Source organism: Sinocyclocheilus anshuiensis, unplaced genomic scaffold (genome assembly GCF_001515605.1).
Source record: "Sinocyclocheilus anshuiensis isolate Anshui unplaced genomic scaffold, SAMN03320099.WGS_v1.1 scaffold552, whole genome shotgun sequence".
Lineage (NCBI taxonomy): Eukaryota > Metazoa > Chordata > Actinopteri > Cypriniformes > Cyprinidae > Sinocyclocheilus > Sinocyclocheilus anshuiensis.
Genome location: NW_015554362.1, coordinates 1,173,049 through 1,193,137, shown reverse-complemented (window position 1 = coordinate 1,193,137; position 20,089 = coordinate 1,173,049). Strand labels below are relative to the sequence as shown.

General features: G+C 35.8%; 1 protein-coding gene across 1 annotated transcript in view; it reads left to right on the top strand.

Annotated features, from left to right (window-relative positions):
* The window catches only part of LOC107671468 (eukaryotic translation initiation factor 3 subunit H-A-like), a 71,150-nt gene extending 57,603 nt beyond the window's left edge, over nucleotides 1-13,547 (top strand). The window contains exons 6-8 of the mRNA XM_016464390.1: nucleotides 3,621-3,741; nucleotides 10,716-10,848; nucleotides 13,297-13,547. Of these exons, the coding sequence (XP_016319876.1) occupies nucleotides 3,621-3,741; nucleotides 10,716-10,848; nucleotides 13,297-13,394 (352 nt within the window). The 3' untranslated portion in view covers nucleotides 13,395-13,547. The remainder of the gene's footprint in view (nucleotides 1-3,620; nucleotides 3,742-10,715; nucleotides 10,849-13,296) is intronic.
* Nucleotides 13,548-20,089: the final 6,542 nt, after the last annotated feature.

The window sequence follows — 20,089 nt, the reverse complement described above, 5'->3', positions numbered from 1 at the left end:
CATGTATGTATTCATACATTTTTCATTTAAAAACACGAGTTGCAGTGGGATAGAGAAAAAACCCCGCCATAAAGTCTTGAGATATGTTTTTTCAAAGTTGAACTTGCATTAATTTTGCATGGCTTTCTAAACATGCGGCTGTTTTGTGCGAGACGCGAGTGCAACGGTGATAGATGTCCCTCTAGAAAATGCGTGAAATATGCGTTCTGTGTGAACGGCTTGGTTTCAGTTTTGACGTAAACAAGATCTTCTCCACATTGATGTTCTCTTTTTCCGCAATATTTTTAATTAACAACGCAGCAGCGCCACATCTAGTGGAAACCTACATTAATTTCACATGGCTTTCTAAACATGCGGCTCCTTTGTGCGAGATGCGAGTGCAACGGTGATAGCTGTCCCTCTAGAAAATGCGATGCATATGCGTTCCGTGTGATCGGCTTGGGTTCAGTTTTGACATAAACAACATCATCTCCACATTTATTCTCTTTTTCCGCAATATTTTGAATGTACAACATGGCAGCGCCGCATCTAGTGGCTTCAACTGGATAGGCAAAAAAAAAGCATTAAAATGCAATGATACTTACATCGTCATCGCATCTCGTGTGCAACTGATAAGGCTGCCTGACGCACACCTAAAATTTGAATGCAGCGTTTTTTCATTCGAATGTGGATTTTTATTTTAAATTTGACGAATATTCGAAATTCAAATTTTGTTGACAGCTCTTCTGAAAATGAAACTTTGCATCAAAGGAATAAAGTGCATTTGAAAATATATTCAAATAGAAAATAATTCTTTTAAATCATTTTTCACATTACTGTTTAACTACATTAAACAATTGACCCCAAACTTTTGAACAGTAGTGTTTTCTTGTATATTTAGTGTTGAAAACATGCCTTGATTATTTTTAAACTGGATTTTAACAGCAGTGTAGTTTGTGTGTTAGACACATTGAGGCTACAGTGGCTGTTTGGTTCCTCTGATTGAAAAGAAATCAGAGCATAAAGATAAACACCAAGATGTTGCATCAAAAGGGTGGAAAACATCATGATGTTTTTAGCTATATCACCCAAATCTGATTTACATTGCACATTGATCTCTTTTATTTCAAAAGAGTAAGAAATATCACTTTTTTTTTTTTCCATTGCACATTGATCTCTTTTATTTCAAAAGAGTAAGAAATATCCCTTTTTTTTTTTCTCTGATTGGTCCTCTTTAATGAAGGTAGGAACTGGAAATGTCATTTTTCTGACTGTTTATGCTCCCCCAGCAGACGCAGCTGTTCAGGCCCCTCTTCTGGATCAGACTAATTGATAGACTAAACACTTGGGATGTGAGCAGGTGTTTTGCTCTTTATAGTTAATGCTTTATGAGTTGGCATAATCTTTGCCATTTTGAGTAAGTCTTTCATTTGTAATTCAGAACATCCCAGGAGTTAGTGGGTTTAATAGTCCCTGCTGGTGAAATCATTCAGCCTTCCCATCAGCACTCAGATAATGATAATGTATTCAGCATGTAATTTCGGTCATCTCGTGTACAGAGATGCCCTTTCCTTTCTTGGCAAATACCAATAGGTCTATAGAGCAGATGTGTCACTCCAAAAACACAGAGACTTGAAAGCATGTAATGATGAATGTTAGAGGAATGAAAATTGTCCTCATTTGCTTGCACATAATGTCATTTCAAAGTGCTGCTTTTTCCTGTGAAACAGAGGAAGACTGTGCTGGTCACTTTTTTTTCTGTGCAATTACAATGAAATGTGGGCTAAAGGGTGCAAAAGTGCTCATTCACTAGATTCTGTCTCTTCTGAAGCCATACAATAGCTTAAAAGTAAGTCAAACTCCTTGGTGCATTCGTCGAAAGTAGTTCTTTTTGATTTGTGAACCAAACATTGCTTGTTGGTTGGATCACTAGATCAGCTCACTAGAGGAGCAATCAGTGATTTAATGGATTAAATTGTGGTATTTTACTCACACAAAGCTTTCTTAGGACTTCAGAAGTGTTGGAATGTAGCGCATGAGTCATATAAACCATTTTTAGGATATTTATATGGTGCTTTTGCTTCCTTTTTGAAGTGTCTTCAATCACTGTTATTTATTTTGAAAGAGTGGCTAAGATGTTCTGTTTCACAGAAGAAAGAGTCAAAGAAAGGTTTGGAATTACATTAGATGACTTCTGTTCTATACTGTAAAAAAAAATCTGTGAAATTTATTGTAAAACAAGAACTTTGCCAGAACTTTATCATTAAAAATATGTTAGTAACTGAAGTTTTGTAGATATAACTTAACTTTTATGATTTAAAAAAAAAAACTTAAAGTGATAGTTCACCCCAAAATGAAATTTGCTGTTAATTTACTCACCCTTAGGTCATCCAAGATGTAGGTGACTTTATTTCTTCAGGAGAATAGAAAAGACGATTTTTAGCTGAAACCATGGTCCTCATTCATAAAATGCTAGTCACTTTGAGAGTCATCAAAAGCATATACATCAAGACAAAATTAATACATGGCTCCTGATGATATATTTAAGTCTTATGAAGCGAAACGATCAGTCTGTGCAAGAAACTGAAAATCGTTTACAACATTATTACCTGTAATCCAGAGCCTCAGACAAACGGTATATAAAATATACTGACAACCACCTCAAAAAGCAGGTGGTAGAGAGAAAGCCACCAGATAAATCAAAGTCCATCACAAGTAGTGTAAATACTAATATAAAGAAGGTGCATAGTGTCATACAAATACAAACCACCATCATAATAACACGCATGACACTGAAATAAGGCAATAAATAATTTAACAACAAAATGTATAACAAAACAACATAACTGATAAGGGGAGAAAAGGAAGAAACTCTTATTTCATTGAAAAACCATCTAATGTGAGCCATCACACAGGGTTCACTGTAAATTATATGATTTTCCTTTTTTCCACTTTCAAAAATTGCACATTTAACAGTATTTTACTGTCAAATTACATGAAATATTTCATTACATCTGTTCTCACTGTATATAGTAAGACTTACTGTTATCCATTTGCCATAGCATAGTCATTTTTTGGTGACAGTTACAATCATTTTTATAGTGTATCATTGACACTTTTTAAATCCAATTTGCAGCAGTGTGCTACTATCTTCAAAGTGTTTTCAGTGGCTGGTGTCATCTTTTTCCTAATGCTCCAGAATGTTCTTAGAAGGGCTCTGTGATTATCCCCAGATAAAAATGGAAACGTCTTTTTTCTTCGAAAGCCTAATCTTGATTAATAAAGCAATTCACCTGGCTTTTGGGGAATTACAATATGAGGTAAAATGGCTCTGTTCCAAACCCTGATGAGCTGCCTTGTTGTATACTGCCTTAATAGGTTTTGGAACAGAGCCGATCTATCAGGCGAAGGTTTAGTTGGAGATACTTGGTGGCCCCCTCGCAAATCGGCACATGCTACAATTAGACGTCTCCCTCATCCATGTAAATTCAGAGCAGATAATCATCCTTATCATGCTACTGTCATCTTGGGTTTTTAATTGAGTAGAAGATCACTGTGGAGCAATTACGCTTTGATGTGCAGTCAGCCGTTTATTACGCAAACTTTGTTTGACTAAACTATCTGTCAATCTGTTGCCATAGTAACCACCTGGAAAAGAGCCTTCAGCTGCTGATGGACCGCGTGGACGGCATGAGCCAAGAAATTGTCAAGTACAATACATACTGCCGCAACCTCACCAAACAGCAGCAGCAGAAGCAACAGGTACATTTGCTTTCTCTCGTCTGTTTCTTCCTCAGTGGCGTCGATCTGATGCGCCGTCACTCCCTCTTGAATTGGCTTTTTAAAGTGCATATTGCAGTGCCATTTCAGCCCGAGTTGTTGTTTAGAGTGGCTGAAATGTCTAATTACATGCCTGAGAATAAGAGCGCAGGTCCAGAAGAGGTTGATTGGGTGCACACGCACTCTTGAAGAAAATGCAGGGACTTTGATATTAATGCTTTGTGTTTGAAAACTGCTTTTCGTAATCAATACTTTTGAAAGTAAAACCAACAAAGCCAGTGCAAGATGAAGTCCGCATCATGCATATGGATTCATTTCAGTTATGCAGTAATTTAAGGATGCATTTCTGTTAAAGCGACTTTCAGAAATATGGTCTGGTCAGATGCATGAACTTTATTATTGATAATGAATAGTTACAATTTACAAGCATAAGTAAATGGTAATAGTTGTTTCCCTCCAAAATGATGTCACTTCCTGGAGGACGATGCAGTTTAAATTGGCTTTTAAACGGGCTAGAAAGTGATATCGAGGAGGCAGGAAACCCCAAAAGTCATCACTGTTGTCATTGTTAACTAAAACCTATTGTAAAGTTTTCATTCATTGACATGAAATATAATTAGATGACAAATGTAGACTTAAAAATCTTAAAATTGCAAATGTTGCCTCAACAACTAACTGAAATAAAAATAAATTAAATGGCAAAAAAATACAAAAGCACACATTTCATAATTAAACCGTAAATAATAAATTCTAAGCTAAATCAAAATATTCAACAATGCTATAATAGTATATAGACAATACAAAAATAACACTGCTATAAATTGAACAATTAAAACAGTGTTCCCAAGAAAGTTTTGTTTGAAACCGTTCTAATTCAGATATGAAGAAACTATGGGAGTATTTCTTAATAAATTCCCAGATTTTCATGTTAGACGTAAGTGCAGCACCTGGGGACATGACAAAAATGACATGCAGTCAAACCTAAAGAGTGAAATTATTTAAAAAGTCTCCCTTATGTTCACTTAATAGTTATATAACGTAATTTCCATTTTTGACATTATGAATTTAGTATTTTATCAAATTTATGTGATGGGACATGAAAATGTGCTGCATACAAGGAATGACCCGTACCATAAATGGCTGACGAGACTCTCTGCCTGAGATAAAACCGGTCAATAGATGGTTATTTAGGGTTCAGGAGGACCGTCTAATTTACAATCCTTACCCGCTTCAGATTCATAATTTTATCCATTTTGCCAGGCTGACCAATCAGCCAAAATGCCCTTGACATTTCCAGGTTTTTGTATTGCAGGCATTGAGTAAACATGAGTTCTGAGCACCACCTGAAAACAGAAAGAGGAGCGTGCAATAGTACAGGACGCTTCTGGGTTCATTTTGTATGGAGTTGTTTTATATCTGACCTTGTGTAAGTAAAACAGGATCATTTGAAGAGAGGCCACCCTTGAAATCAGATAACGCCAAGCCCTATTTTTCAAGTCGCTCCATGATAACATGTTGTCACGCTATGAATATGACGGAAACGGTGCACATTTGTCAAAGTTTGTTTCTGTTTTTGTTCTCTACCTTGGAGAGCTTGCTCTTCCTAGACAGAAATGCTCTGGCTATAGTAAATCAAAAAAATAGAAAAATCTGCGATGGTCTTGGGATGAAAACAGAGTTTACAGATGTTAATTAACTAAGAGAAAGCACCTCAGTGGAAAATGTAAATTAGTTTGAAATGCCTGGATAAAATACAAAAGGCTTTAAAGGGATAGTTCATCCAAAATGACATATCCGTTTGACGTGTGTGTGTGTGTGTGTGTGCGTGTGTGTGTGATCCAAAAGGAAATATTTCACAGAATGTCCAAGTCACTGTTTTCTAGGGGTGCAACGGTTCAACTTACTCACGGTTCAGTTTGTATCACGGTTTTAGAGTCACGGTTTCGGTACGGTTCGGTATGTGCTATGTTTAGGGAAAAAACTATATTGTCAAATAAAAATAAAGAAAATAAGAACAAATAATCTAACTACAAGCAACAGCACAAATAAAAGCAATAGAGCAAAGATACAAATAAAATAAACAGTGCTTTTCAGGTTTTTTAGGTAGGTAGGCAGTTTTTAGGTACAGAAATTGAATAAAGTAATCAAAATGTAAAACTACATTACATATTTGACTGTATAAATTAAAAAGTATTCCTTATTAAAGTTACAAAAGTTATTCAATCAAGAGCAGTGAGTGCTTTCCTTGTTTTTGCTGTTAACTTTAAGAAAGTGCTGTCACTTTAAGAGAACGCACTGATCCAGTGCACTGATACTGTTTGTTCAGCCGACTATGTCTGCTAGGATACTCACCAAGATGGGCATTTTGACATAATTTTTGTGTGAATTTGTCCATTCAAGCACAATACTTCAAAGAGAGCTTAATATTTGCGCGCGTTCTGAGACGCGGGTTCACGCACTTCGGATGAGCGCACACACAGATCTTCTCAATGCGCGCACGAGTTCGCGTCTTCTGGCTCTTTAATATTTAAACTGGCAAGGCTTAAATGAGTTTAGTTTAAACACAGATAGCAACGTGTGCTGTTCAGGTCTCACCTGCGCTATCAACACGTGATGACGGCATAAATGACAGTTATTCCAGCGTACAGCACTCGCATTGAACAAAGAGTGACTGGTTTGTCCACGTATTGTTTTTTTTTCTCTCATCTTGTTGTAATGTATTGGGAAGCCAGAATTTGTATCCATCAACAGAAACATGCATTAGGCGAACTCTAACAAACCATGTTACAGATGCATTGTCAGATTTAATTTGAACCGCGGTCCTAGTGCATGCCGAACCGTGTGTGGAGAACCGTACGGTTCGATTTTTTTACCGAGAACCATTGCACCCCTACTGTTTTCCATATGAAAGTGAATAAGGCTCCAAAAATGAGGAAAACCCCATAGAAATGGCCTGTATAACGTGCGCATTATATTTTCAAGACTTGAGCCATTCGATAGTTTTAAACGAGAAGCGGGCAAAAATTTAAAGGTAAAACGTGTGATTTTTTGCCCTAAAAGTATCAACAACTGAGCATTATAATAATGTTTTTCAAACAGGTTTCCCAAAAGGAACGGAAGTCATATGAGTTTCTTTTGTGGTGCTTGTATTGTTTTTTTGTTTGTTTTTTTTTGTAGCTTGACAGCATGACAAAACAAAATGAAATACAATAAGTTGAAGTACTAAAATTACTAAAAATAAAACTCAAATAAATAAAAAATACAGGTAGATAGAAATAAAAGACAAAATTAAAAATGACAACAAAATTACAAAACTACTAACTTAAACAAAATTACTGACTTAAACTAAAATGAAACCTGAAAATATAAAAATATAAGCTAATTCAAAATCTTGATAAATACTGTAATTGCATATTCATAATGCTAAAATAACACCGCTAAAAAATGATCAATTAAAACTGTAAAAACTAGTAAAAATTACAAAAGCACATAAAAATGCTAAAACTAAAATTAAACATGAAAATATAAAAATAAAAGCTTAATAAAATGTTGATAAATACTATAGTAATTTATACTTAATACTAAAATAGCACTATAAAATGATCAATCAAAACTATATTCTTTTCTCTAATCGAAATGTGAAGAAAAACTTGGATTTTTTTTGTTTTAATAAATCAGTTTTTCCACCCTCATTCACTTTCATTGGATGGAAAAGAGCACATGAGACAGTCTACTTAAAGGGGTCATATGATGCGATTTCAAGTTTTCCTTTCTCTTTGGAGTGTTACAAGCTGTTCGTGAATGGATAAGATCCCTGAAGTTGCAAAGACTAAAGTCTCAAATCCAAAGAGATATTCTTTATAAAAGTTAAGTCAACCACGGCCTCCTAAAACGGCTCGTTCTAACACGCCCCCACGTCTACGCCACTGTGTGGGAAGATTTGCATAACACCGCCCAAATGTTCATGCAAAGAAAGGCGGTGCAACTTTTATTCTCACTGTAGTATTGTTGCTGCTGCCATGTCTTGGAGACGCTGTGTGTTTCGTTGTGAAAGCGAAACTACTTTGTTTGGCCTGCCAAAAGACGACACGACTAGAAATCAGTGGTTAAGTTGTATTTACAACACTGTTCCAGAACAGTTCAACCCAAATATTCAGATGTGTGCAGCACATTTTATGGAGGACTGTTTCCTGATCCTGGTAGAGTAGACTACAATGCCGTCTGTTCTGACTCACAGACTGTAAGTACGTTTTTTATATTTAAAGAATTTGCCACTGATGATTCAAATGCGAGTTTTGAGCAGTGTAGAGTAGTGCTTGTTGTCTGTCGTTTCTCCGATCACAAATGCAGACATGGTTTTATGTTTACGCTGTGCGATACGCAACGCGTAAAAAGACAGTATAAGTCATTATAATTAGTAATTATGTCCCCACTGGATGCAACAAATGCCTCGTTTGTAATGGGTTTTAATGGTTTTGTCTCGTCGCGCCGGGAGACGGCATCACAGTATGGTGAGGGGCATAACATTTCCGTCACATGCTTGAGGTATTCGGTCAATCACAACGCACTGGATAGCTGGCCAATCAGAGCACACCTCGCTTTTCAGACCGATGATCTTTGTAAAAATCGACGCATTTCAGAAAGGCTGGGCATAGAGGAGAAACAATAATGTACAGTATGTGGAAAATGTGCTTTTTGAACCTTAAACCGCATAAACACATTTCATTACACCAAATACACAAAATAATGTTCTTTTTTTAGCAACGTCATATGACCCCTTTAACTTCTCCTTTTGGGTTAAAGTCGTGGTTGGTTTTGAAATGGCTTCATGGCGTGTAAATTATTTTATTTTTGTGAAATATTGAATTTTTTCTCTATGCCTTTTGCCTGTTGCTCTTGCCTCATTAGCACTTTGAAAAACATTGCTTTCTTCCAGAACAAAACACACTCTGCAATCAGGGGGATGTTTCTCCAGTGAGACTTCAGTGTTTATTAGACCATTAGCACTTCGTGTTTGACAGGATGGTTGATCCTTTCAAAGAAATTTAAAGGGTGCACTCAAACGGCGCCGTAAATGAGGCCAGACCCCAGCGACTTGGTCACGATCAGGTCGCCACAACGGCTCCTATATCAAGCACGCTGAAATCTGCCGTAATTACTGTTGTCATCGATCATATCCTTCCTGTCTCCGCCTCCACACAGCCCCGCGCGCGCCGGTCCCCGGGTGAACCATATAAACCAAATGACCCGCATCCATCACTATTTAATATCAAAGAGAATTGCCGCTGTGTTGGCAGTTTGCATTCCTAAATCATATGCCTAATTCCAACAGAAATGGCCGGTATCCTCAACGGTGACATAAGTCGCACCAACTCAAATAGGATATGAATTCCTCTCATCTTTTTTCCATGAATATACCATACATTAAAATTTGATCTACTGCACCTTTAAAAAAAAAATGCCTGAATGGTCGAGCTTGACAAAACTAGGGCAAATCGAGGACTTGTCAAGCTGTGCTGTTTGCAGTTTCAGATATGTCAGATCAACCTGCCTTAAGGGGTACATTGAAGTAATGACACTGCTGTATTGTTTGCACTCTAGCTAGCGGTGGGCGGCATGTCACGTTAACAGTCTGTGTGTATAGTGATTGAGTTCTTTTTTCTTTTTTTTTTCTTGTAATGCAGAATTTTCGATAAACCTATGGATTAAACAAAAAGCTGCTTCATATAACTTTATATGAATATTTATTTATTAATGCTATAAATTTATAAATATTTTTTATTTTTATAATATTTATTTTGCTTTTTATTTCACAAATATTATTCTTTTTTATTAATTATCCTTTTTGTTCTACTTTATCTCTCTCTATTTATATTTCACATCCTGTTTTTCTTACTTTATTCTTTATATTTATTTTCTTTTCTTCTATTCTATTCTTTATTTCATTTCTTTGTTCTTTTTTTATTTTTCTCTATTTTCTCCATTTTATTCATTCCTGTTTTTTATTTGTATTTTATTTAGTTTATCCTTTCATTCTTTTATTCTCCTTTTTTTGTATTTCTTATTTGTACCTTTTTTATTTATTTTATTAGTAGTTATTTAGTTAATTGTCCTTTTTATTCTCCTTTTTATTTTCTCTTCATTTATTTATTTTTATTTATCTTTTTCATATTTTTTATTTTTTATATTTTATTTTATTTCCCTGTTGTTCTCGTATTTCTGTTATTGTTGTCTTGTTTTTGTTTTTGTTTTCTTTTTCTCCTCTATTTATCTTCTATTTATCTTTTTAATTATCTATACCATTTTATTAATTTTTATTTAGTTAGCTTTGTCATTTCAGTGTTCTCGTATTTCTTTTTATTTATTTGATTTTGCTTTATTTCCTTTCTATGTAGTTATGTTTAAGTATTCTTTATTTCTTTAAATGTATTTTAGTTTTCTTTTTTTCATTTTTTATTTGTTTGTTTTTTTCTGTAATTTCTGTTTTTATTTATCCATTCCCTTTATTTACTTATTTATTTTTGGATCTAGACTTTATTTGGGACTTAAAATGTAGAAGTCGTCATGAAGAAGTCATGGAAAATGTCTTTTCCATCTCCCTCTCTAACTCATGCTTGAATAACTTTTCCCTGAAGCCTGCGGTGCATGGCGCCACAGCATGCAGTGATCCTCAAATGTCCTGATGCCCAGAAATGCATTTGTATTCTTTGGGACGATCTCCTCGCATGACACCCTGAACTCGCCAGTAATGTGGCTGTTTTAATGCCAGCGGTGTTGTTGGGAATTGCAATCCGTCTTTCCTTTATTCCATTCTGGTTTTGTTTTCATCTTTGAAAACCTTTTGTCTTGTTGATGCTACTTGGGTCACTCCAAGTTCCTCCATGAAAAGTTTCTAGTTTCTCCTGCTGATTTTTACCTTTCTTAGCTCATTTTCTCCTATTTTCTGCATCCTCTAGTATCTCCAAAGGAGGCAGCAGGAAAACACCCAGCGGCAGAGTCGTGGAGAGCCACCATTACCGGAAGAAGACATCAATAAGATGTTCAAACCTCCGCAGGCGCCTCCGCGCATGGACACGCTCCTCATCGCAGGTATCCGGGGGGTCAACGGCCGCCGTTCAACCTCAGTTAAATGGCTTTTTCTTCCAGCCTATTCTGCAGGGCATTGAAAATTTATAGTCGTCTGTCTAGAAGAATTGATACATGAATTGATCAATTCAGCAATGAATGGATCAGTTTAAATGGGAATGGGGATAACTGCAGGTCTTAAATCTTCACACCATGTTCTTATCCCGATGGAGTCGCAGTTAGATTTGCCCCCTTGTATCGGACTACCATCATCTCTGAAGGGGATGATTAAGTACTAAGGTTGTCAATAGTTTTTTCACCCATTAACATGATTAATCTTATTTAATTAAGTTTAATTTTGTCCATTTTTAAATGTAGTCAAGGCTCAACAATCAAGTTCAAGTTTAATTTATTTATATAGTACCATTAACAACAGCAGCAGCTGGCCAATGTGCATTACAACATCAGATCAAATAAGAAGTAATATAACAAGACATAACAAAATATAAGAAATAAAAGCTAGAAATGTCAACATTTTTTTCTTCACTGTCCCAGTTGGACCTGGGAAAGGAGGGAAATAATAAAAAAAAAAATGTTTTTGTACTTTTTTTATTTATTTAAAACCTGCATTGCCAATATTGTAAAAAAAAAAAAAAATGGCAACTTATAATTTTGTTAACTATTCTTTACAGAAACTCATTTATTAATAATCATGAATATAACAATATCATTTTTTTCTGTATGATCTGGAAATTATACAACTCTGAAACTCAATGACTCCACAATGGCATACAGTGCAAAACATTATTTATTTGTTTGCAATTTTTAAGTCCTTCCATCTGATGCACCAAGGCCATTATTGTACAAGTCATTCTCGCAATTATCACAAAACCTCTTTTTAGCCAGTTAAACACATCACCTTGACATATCAAATAAGCAGAATTTGCAAAAACAATGTATACATACAGAATCCTTGGATGTCCTCCTTACACAACAAACCTGATTTATACCATAAGCTATTTTTTTATTTTTTTTATTTTTTTTTTGACGCTCCACACCCTGAACCAGGTGTGTCTGATTAAATTTTTTTCAGTTTTTTAGTTTGATATTTTTGTTTATATATATATATATATATATATATATATACTGTATATTGTACTTTTAGGGGATTTGCGGTGCTAAATTGTTTATGCAATAGTTATAATCCATTTATTACCTGTTAACCGCTTTTGGCGCTTTTCAACTGCACGGCACGGCTCAGCTTGGTTTGCGTTTCCACTGCAGTTTAGTACCGCTTTAGAGGTACTTTTCATTCCGCATCGTCCCATCAAGCTCTCGCTGGATCCTCTCCTCGGCTATCAATGAGAGGAATGTCTGTACTTCCTCAACAGACCACGAAACAGCCATTATTTTGTTGTTTAAAAAAAGTTGCGTTTGATCCTCGCTGACTGTGCTGATTTAATCTAGCAGGTCTAGTGTCTCGTGTCCCAAGTTCAATGACACAGGTAGTGGCGATTCTCTCCGGCCAATCAGTGATCAGCAGGGTTTACACGTCACATTTTGTTATTGGTACAGCTCACTTGGAACCACAGCCGAGGTGGTACTGAAAAAAGTACTGTACACAGTGGAAAACCCTCCCAAAAGCGAGCCGTGCCGTACCATGCAGTGGAAAAGTGCCATTTTTGAACAGACCTAAAATGTAAATTTCCAACGTAAACTGTCATAAATATTGAATGCTTTGAAGCACAGACATAAGTTTGGTCTCTTTTCAAAGAAGATACTTGACCGATTTTTGCTAAAGTGTAAAGCAATAGAAGTTTAAGTTTATTGTTAAGAAAATGCACAAATATACTATTTTAAAATTTTATATAAATTATAAAAAGCCATGAATCTGAACAAGTTGTGTTCCTAATTTGAAGTTGATATCTCAAAAAATGATCTTGCAGTAACATTTTGTTTTGGCACGGTACCAGACGTTTCCACTAGATGAAATGTGTGATGAAATTTCTCTAGATGAAACCACAAAGAGTGAATTTTTTTTTGTTTTTGTTTTTTTTTTCAGGACCATTCAGACTTTTCTAATCATGTCCATGTCTAATCATGTTTTTGTGTGTGTGTTCACATAGCAAGTGCCAAAGCCTTTACCAAGTTTCGTACCATTCCAATGTACCATTCGTACCATTCCAATGAACTAAAAAAATTCTATTAAAAAAAAAACCGCAACATTTTTCAGTCCAAAATGACCAAAGAGCACCAGAGGTTTAAAATGTGCAGTGCTCGGGCCCCTCAGGACCAGGATGGAGAACATTGTTATACACCAAGTCCTTGACATCAAACTCTCATTTTGTTGTAGTTTGTCTGGCATCTTCAGACCATTGCTGTGTGGCCAGGTCTATTTACTCCAGTTGAATAATCAATAGCGTTTGTTCTTGTTGTATATAATTAATTTGTTTCCCTCTGCTTCTTCACAAGGACAAGTCAACAACTACTGTCAGAACATTAAGGCATTCACCTCGCAGAACCTCGGGAAACTGTTCATGGCAGAAGCACTGCAGGGCCACAGCAGCTAGAGAGACATGCCAGGAGTGACGAAACGGGGATACGAGCGACACATCTGCCTTTTCCCTTCTCTAACCTCCAGCAAAGACCATTACAATGAGCTTAAGGGAAGATCTTGTACAGATTTTTTGTAATTTGTACAATAAAGTTGTATGCATCTCTCATTGCCGTCTTTTTTTTATGCTTATTATCCAAGTTGCAGCATATGTGCCGAATAATCCTGCTGTCTGATTGCTTGGCAAAGCTGGAAATAAACTGGTAATATCATTGAAGTTTTCTCGAATTTCACTTTCAGACTTGCTTTCACACTGGGCTTGTGCACTAAATGACTGGTTTTGGGTGTTTTAATGAGGCTGTCGGATCGGCTTTAATCACAAATAATTATGTGCACTATGAACGGCGTACAGCAGTGCGATTCTTGCTTATGTTCTTCCTCAGCAGGTTATCCGCTCGGGAGCCGCGCCGCAGAATGTTTAAATGCTGTCTTTGGTACGTAAAGATTTTCATGTCACTTCTAACAAAGGAAGAGTGATTACGTGCGATCAGAGGTCGCTGAAAAGAAGATGCATCTGCCGTGGATTAAATTGTAGTTGTAAAAACACTTTCAGTTAGTTGGCAAGAAGCAGTTTGTTTCCGTGCATTTTAAAGCATCATAGGTGGGCTCTTGACATGAAAGATAGTTTGCAGCATTATGCTGCATTATAGATTGCTTAATGTAAAACAGCATGTATACTTCACAGAGAAGCCAATGCCAGAATGCATTACTATGAGTTGAAAAAATGCCAAGACGCAGAGAAGTCATGAGAAATGTTGATTATAAATATGTGACCCTGGACCACAAAACCAGTCTTCAGTCGCTGGGGGGAACAGTTTTTTAATATATATATATATATATATGTGACCCTGGACCACAAAACCAGTCTTCAGTCGCTGGGGTATATTTTTAGCAATGGCCAAAAAAACATTGTATGGGTCAAAATTATCGTTTTTTTTTTTTTTATGCCAAAAATCATTAGGATATTAAGTAAAGATCATGTTCCATGAAGATATTTTGTAAATTTCTTACCGTAAATATATCAAAACTTAATTTTTGATTAGTAATATGCATTGCTAAGAACTTCATTTGGACAACTTTAAAGGCAATTTTATCAATATTTTGATTTATTTGCACCCTCAGATTCCAGATTTTTAAATAGTTGGATCTTGGCCAAATATTATCCTATCCCAACAAACCATACATCAATGGAAAGCTTATTTATTCAGCTGGTTTTGTGGTCCAGGGTCACATATTTTATTATTTTACTGTTTATTAACTTTTTTTATGATTATCTATTACCTAGTGTTTTCATTATTATTACTATGATTATAAAATTGTAAAAAATATTTTAAGTTTTTGTAATCATCTGTTATCTAGTGTTTATTATTATTATGATTAGAAGTAGTAGTATTTATTATTATCATCATTATTTTGTGCAATTTTATCAATATTTTGATTTATTTGCACCCTCAGATTCCAGATTTTTAAATAGTTGGATCTTGGCCAAATATCCTATCCCAACAAACCATACATCAGTGGAAAGCTTATTTAATCAGATTTCAGATGATGTATGCATCTCAATTGCATTGACCCTTGTGACTGGTTTTGTGGTCCAGGGTCACATACACTATTCCTATCAATTAGACTCTATTGGACTCTTCGCTTAGCAACATGCCAATGTAAAACTAGCTGGCAGCTGTAAACCATTCTAAATGTAAAGCATCCTAAATCAGACACTTGTGGAGTTAATGCTGTTAGAGTAGATGTAGTAACTATACCATCATGCAAAAAGAAGCTTTCTCTGTTGATGCCCATTCAAAACTATCTATGTGTTCTGATTCAGTTCAGAATATATTTGGGCTGCATAGTTAATCAAAATCCATGCAAAAAGAAGCTTTCTCTGTTGATGCCCATTCAAAACTATCCATGTGTTCTGATTCAGTTCAGAATATATTTGGGCTGCATAGTTAATCAAAATAATTTTCAGTCAAAATAAAAGCCTTAGGTTTGTAATGCATGAACATGATTAAGACAGAAATGTATTACTATTTTAATGCTATCGATGTATTATAAAATAAATGTAACATTTGTATTACTGTAGTACAAGTGACGTTTTCCGTTTTATAGTTTTATCAAATGTAATATTTTTATTAATGTAATTGAATTGCATTTATTGTACTGTAAAATAATACATTCCTGTCTTTGTAATATAATTTATCATAATTGCATATAACAACAATTTTAATATTTATTATTATAATTAAATGTTACATTTTACTCTACAATAATGTATTCCAGTCTATTTTTATTATAACATCTGAGTTAAAAAAACAACAACAACACTTTGTACTTGGGACTGAGACACTATCAAAATAAAAGTGAACTGAATATATGTTTATTTATTTTAAAGTTCACTTAAAAGTAGACAAATGTACACTTTTTATGAGCCGAGTTCATGTGGTCTCTAAAAGAACTCAGAGTTAGTTCTTTTATAGATTATGCACAAGTTTGAGCAGCCTTAAAGAGAGATAATTTCTATTGAATTTATGTCCTTCTGTTCCTTTAGTCTGATGTAAGCAGCAGGAATATATGACAGAAAGTGCTATTCTCACACACACACACACACACACACACACACACACACACACACACACACACACACACACACACACACACACACACACACACACACACACACACACACACACACACACGTGTGTGTGTGTGTGTGTGTGTGTGTGTGTGTGTGTGTATAATTATTTTTATTTTTTAGCCACATGCCCTGTTAACTTTAAACCAGTTCTTAATTTGTTTTAGAGGGCTCTTCCTGGATTGGTTGGGTTTCTTCTTTTTTTATTATTTATTATTAAACAATCAGAAAGAAAGAAACTTTTGATTGTCAGTAAGGATGCTTCCAGCATCAGCTAGTGGTGAGGATGTGATGTCCTTTTCTCTTGAAGACAAGTATAAGCAAAACAAACTTCGAGACTGCATGCACTCGATGTTTAGTGAGGAATACGGCAGAACTCCGTGTTCCCAGGTTTCTCATTCATTCAACTTTAAGATGTTTAGGTAGGTCTGCGTCGCGCGTCTCTGTGTGCAAGCTCTAGGCCCGCGTTACTATTGAAATGAGTCGCGTTGATTAAAAACAGCAGCTGCTCGGGCTGCGCTGCTCAAATCAGCTTGTCAGTAATGATGGACAATGCCTCGGCTTAATAAAAATGAAACGAGTTATCTCGCTGTTAAGTCATGACTCTTACTTTTTTCCCTTTCCTCTCTGAAATTGCCATGGCAACTGCAGATTCTCTATGTGCAGGCGATAGGAGCCGAGAAGAGTTTGCCCCCACCCTTCTAAAAGTAATCTTGCAAATCCTCAAAACCTAAAGAAAATATTGATTTAGCAAAGGTGTGGGTGGGAGAGATGAATGAAGGATTTGCGTGATGAGGAGAAATGCGAAAGATGGCCGATTAAGACAAGAAAAATACAGTGGGCTGGGAGATGCAGGCTTACATCGTCTGTGTGTATCTGTGTGTGTTTGAAACCGTTTCATAACGATACCGAGAGACCTCCCGCAACGTTCAACACACCTCATCCTAATCAGCTGTCGCGCTCATCCCGCTCGTGACACGTGAGAACGGTCGTCTGCGGCCTGTCAGGATCCTCGAGATGTATGCCGGTCAGAAAGAAAGCAATGTTTTCTCTCTCTCTCTTGTTGTGGGATGCTTCGTCTTAAAGCACAAGCCGCTTAATACAGACTGCCCTAAACTGTCTGGGATGGATAATTATGACGAGAGTTCCCCCCACACATCCTGTCCTGTGGGAAGCGTTCTGACAGTTGCGAGTGGCTGATAGAGAGGATAAACCAATGATTGACTTGGCTTTATAGCCCCCCCCCCCCCCCTCAATTCATTGATTTGTTCTTGTCGTCAGTCAGAGTGTTTTTATATTAATTTAAATGCTAGTGCATGTAGATTGAATAAATACAATTGCCTATTACCATTCCCTTCCATTCCATTCACGAAATCGGAATTCCCGACTAACTTTTTGGAATAGTGCGATAGAACGCTGCCGATTTTAGAACCGTTCCAAAAAGGTATTTAATTGATTTGTTGTCATCCATACTCCGTAAGGTTTTTACATGAATTTATGTATCTATATGTAGGCTACTGTATGTAGATAAATATCCTTGAATTGTATTCATGTTTTAAAACATTTTTGATAGGATATTGGTAGCCTACATATAAATATGATTAGATTCCTTGAAATTATTTGATGCTGCATTCTGTTCCACTCTGGAAGTCGGAATTTCCAACATAGTGATATAGAACACTGCTGATTTTTGAACCGTTCCAAATGTTGATTTATTGATTTGTTTTGTCACTCAGTGTTTTTATATGAATTAAAATGCTTTAGCATATGTTTGTAGATAAATATTAGATGTTAATTTCATTAATTTAATCACATTTTCATTTCATTCATTTGTTTTCATATGTTGGTACATACTTTATAAATATGATTAAATATTTTCCAATGAACTGATTCGTTGAAAAGCCGTAAGAGGGTCTTAATTATTTTAACTACAGTTTTACGAGGTCGTTTTTGCATTTAAACATTTTAATACTTTGCAAGTTGCAACAATTGCTGTTTGGATCAAATTATGTTCTTTTGAAAAATAATGCATTACTATCACCTCTAATCAGTTCATTTCATTTTACTGAAGTGGTGGGTTTAGGTTACAAATATTATTTCATTAAGTAATATGATTATTTTTAATCTTCATTTTGTCAAAAAAAAAATGGTCTTAATGTTGCATTACAAAATGTAATCTCTTAATGTCGGCATGAAATGAAAATTGTGATTGTCTTTTCTTCCCTGTTGTGACACATCTGAGTGAAACGGCTTCTTGAAGGAGAAGAAATGAAGGGTGGGGCTTGATTAGGTCTCAGAAATTGATTGGATAATTGTAATTTGCTAATTGGGAATCTCAGATTGGAGGGGTTCTATTGTTATCAGAGGAGAGATTTTGTTGCGAGGGGGAGGGAATGTTAATGTTTGTGATTTAAAAATAACAAAGATTTAAAAAAAAATAGACCAGTTACAATAAATGCTGCAATATTCCATAAAAAGTAAGAATTGTCAATTTAGATTTTATGGTGACTAATTTTCTTTCCCTTCAACAGACACCCTGAGGCTTCCCAGTGGATGTGATTACTGGTGGCACTGGTGTCACGCTGCATTCCAAGCGGCCATTGTTAACAAATTGGCCAGTAACAATGTCCAGGAAACCCCTGAATGAGCTGTGACACTAAAAGCTTGCTGTGTTTTTTACATTTTGAGCAGACAGTTTAAGACCACTTACGCTCTCTTCCTGTCAGAGAGGCAGCGGATGACCCGGACTGTCTTTTTTTAGACGCCTGCAGGTGATTTAGACAAATGCTTTCTGTGCAGGTTAACCTTGAGTTTGAGAAACTCATTCAAGGTTTGGAGGCCAGTAAATTTTCCCGAAGTGTCAGCGTTTTCACATTGCTTACCTCAGGAACTAAGGAATAAATTCTCACCCAATTTTCAGAGCTGAAATCGCTGTTTTTTTTCCACTCTCGTGGCCTTCAAGTGAGAGCTGTCAGCTGTTCTTCATGATGGCATAAGTGACTTTGCACATGTGCGTATGTGAAATCTCCGCTTTCCAATAAGACAAGCTGCATCTAGATGGACTTTTGCATATTTGTTTGCTATTGCACCTCATAAATAAGATGTTTGCTGCAAAACCTTGTCACACTGGAAACAAATTATCTGTCAAAATCTGATCGTTGTGCCAGTAGGAATGTTTAATGCCCGATAAGCGAACCATATGGCTCTCGCTCAGAAATGAGCTGCCAAACAAGTCTTTATGAAGTTCAGCACAAACAAACTAATGATCTGATTACACAGAGCCCAAATATACTGATTTAGGAAGGCAGATATTCTCTAATGGACACATTTATAGTGGTATTTAAAAAGGCAACATCACTTTAACAATTGTACGACCTCAAATCATGCAATCCCAAAGACTCTTTGATTTGACAAGTGTTCAGATTCTGTGTTTTAGCGACTCATTTCAGCTTTTAAGTAAATTTGACAATGCACACGTTAATGAAATGTTTGTTGATGCAAATATGTACTGTAAAAAAATTCCGTAAAATGTACGGTAAAAAACCGGCAGCTGTGGTTTTACCGTAAAAAATACGGTAGCAACGTTTTAGGTTTTACGGTTTTAACTTAAATTTACAGTTAAATACCATAATTTCATTAACTGATATAATGTTACTATACCAACCTATTGAAGTACTGAAATCTGTTTTGTACCTTTGTAATACACTGATAACCACCAAATGCAGGTGGTGATGAGAAAGTCACATGATGAACCAAAGCCCATCACAAGCAGCTTTTAAATAGTAACATGTATAGAAGGTGCACAGTGCACCCACTCATTCACACAAACGCTAAACACCATCATGGTAACACATGAAACTGAAATAATGCAATAAACATTCATTTAACAACATTAGGTGTAACACACAACCCTAATATACAAAACTGATAAGAAAAAACTAAGAAGAAACATAGTTATTTCAACAAAAAAACATCAAATTTGAAATGTAACGCAGGGAATTCTGGGAATGTCAATTTAC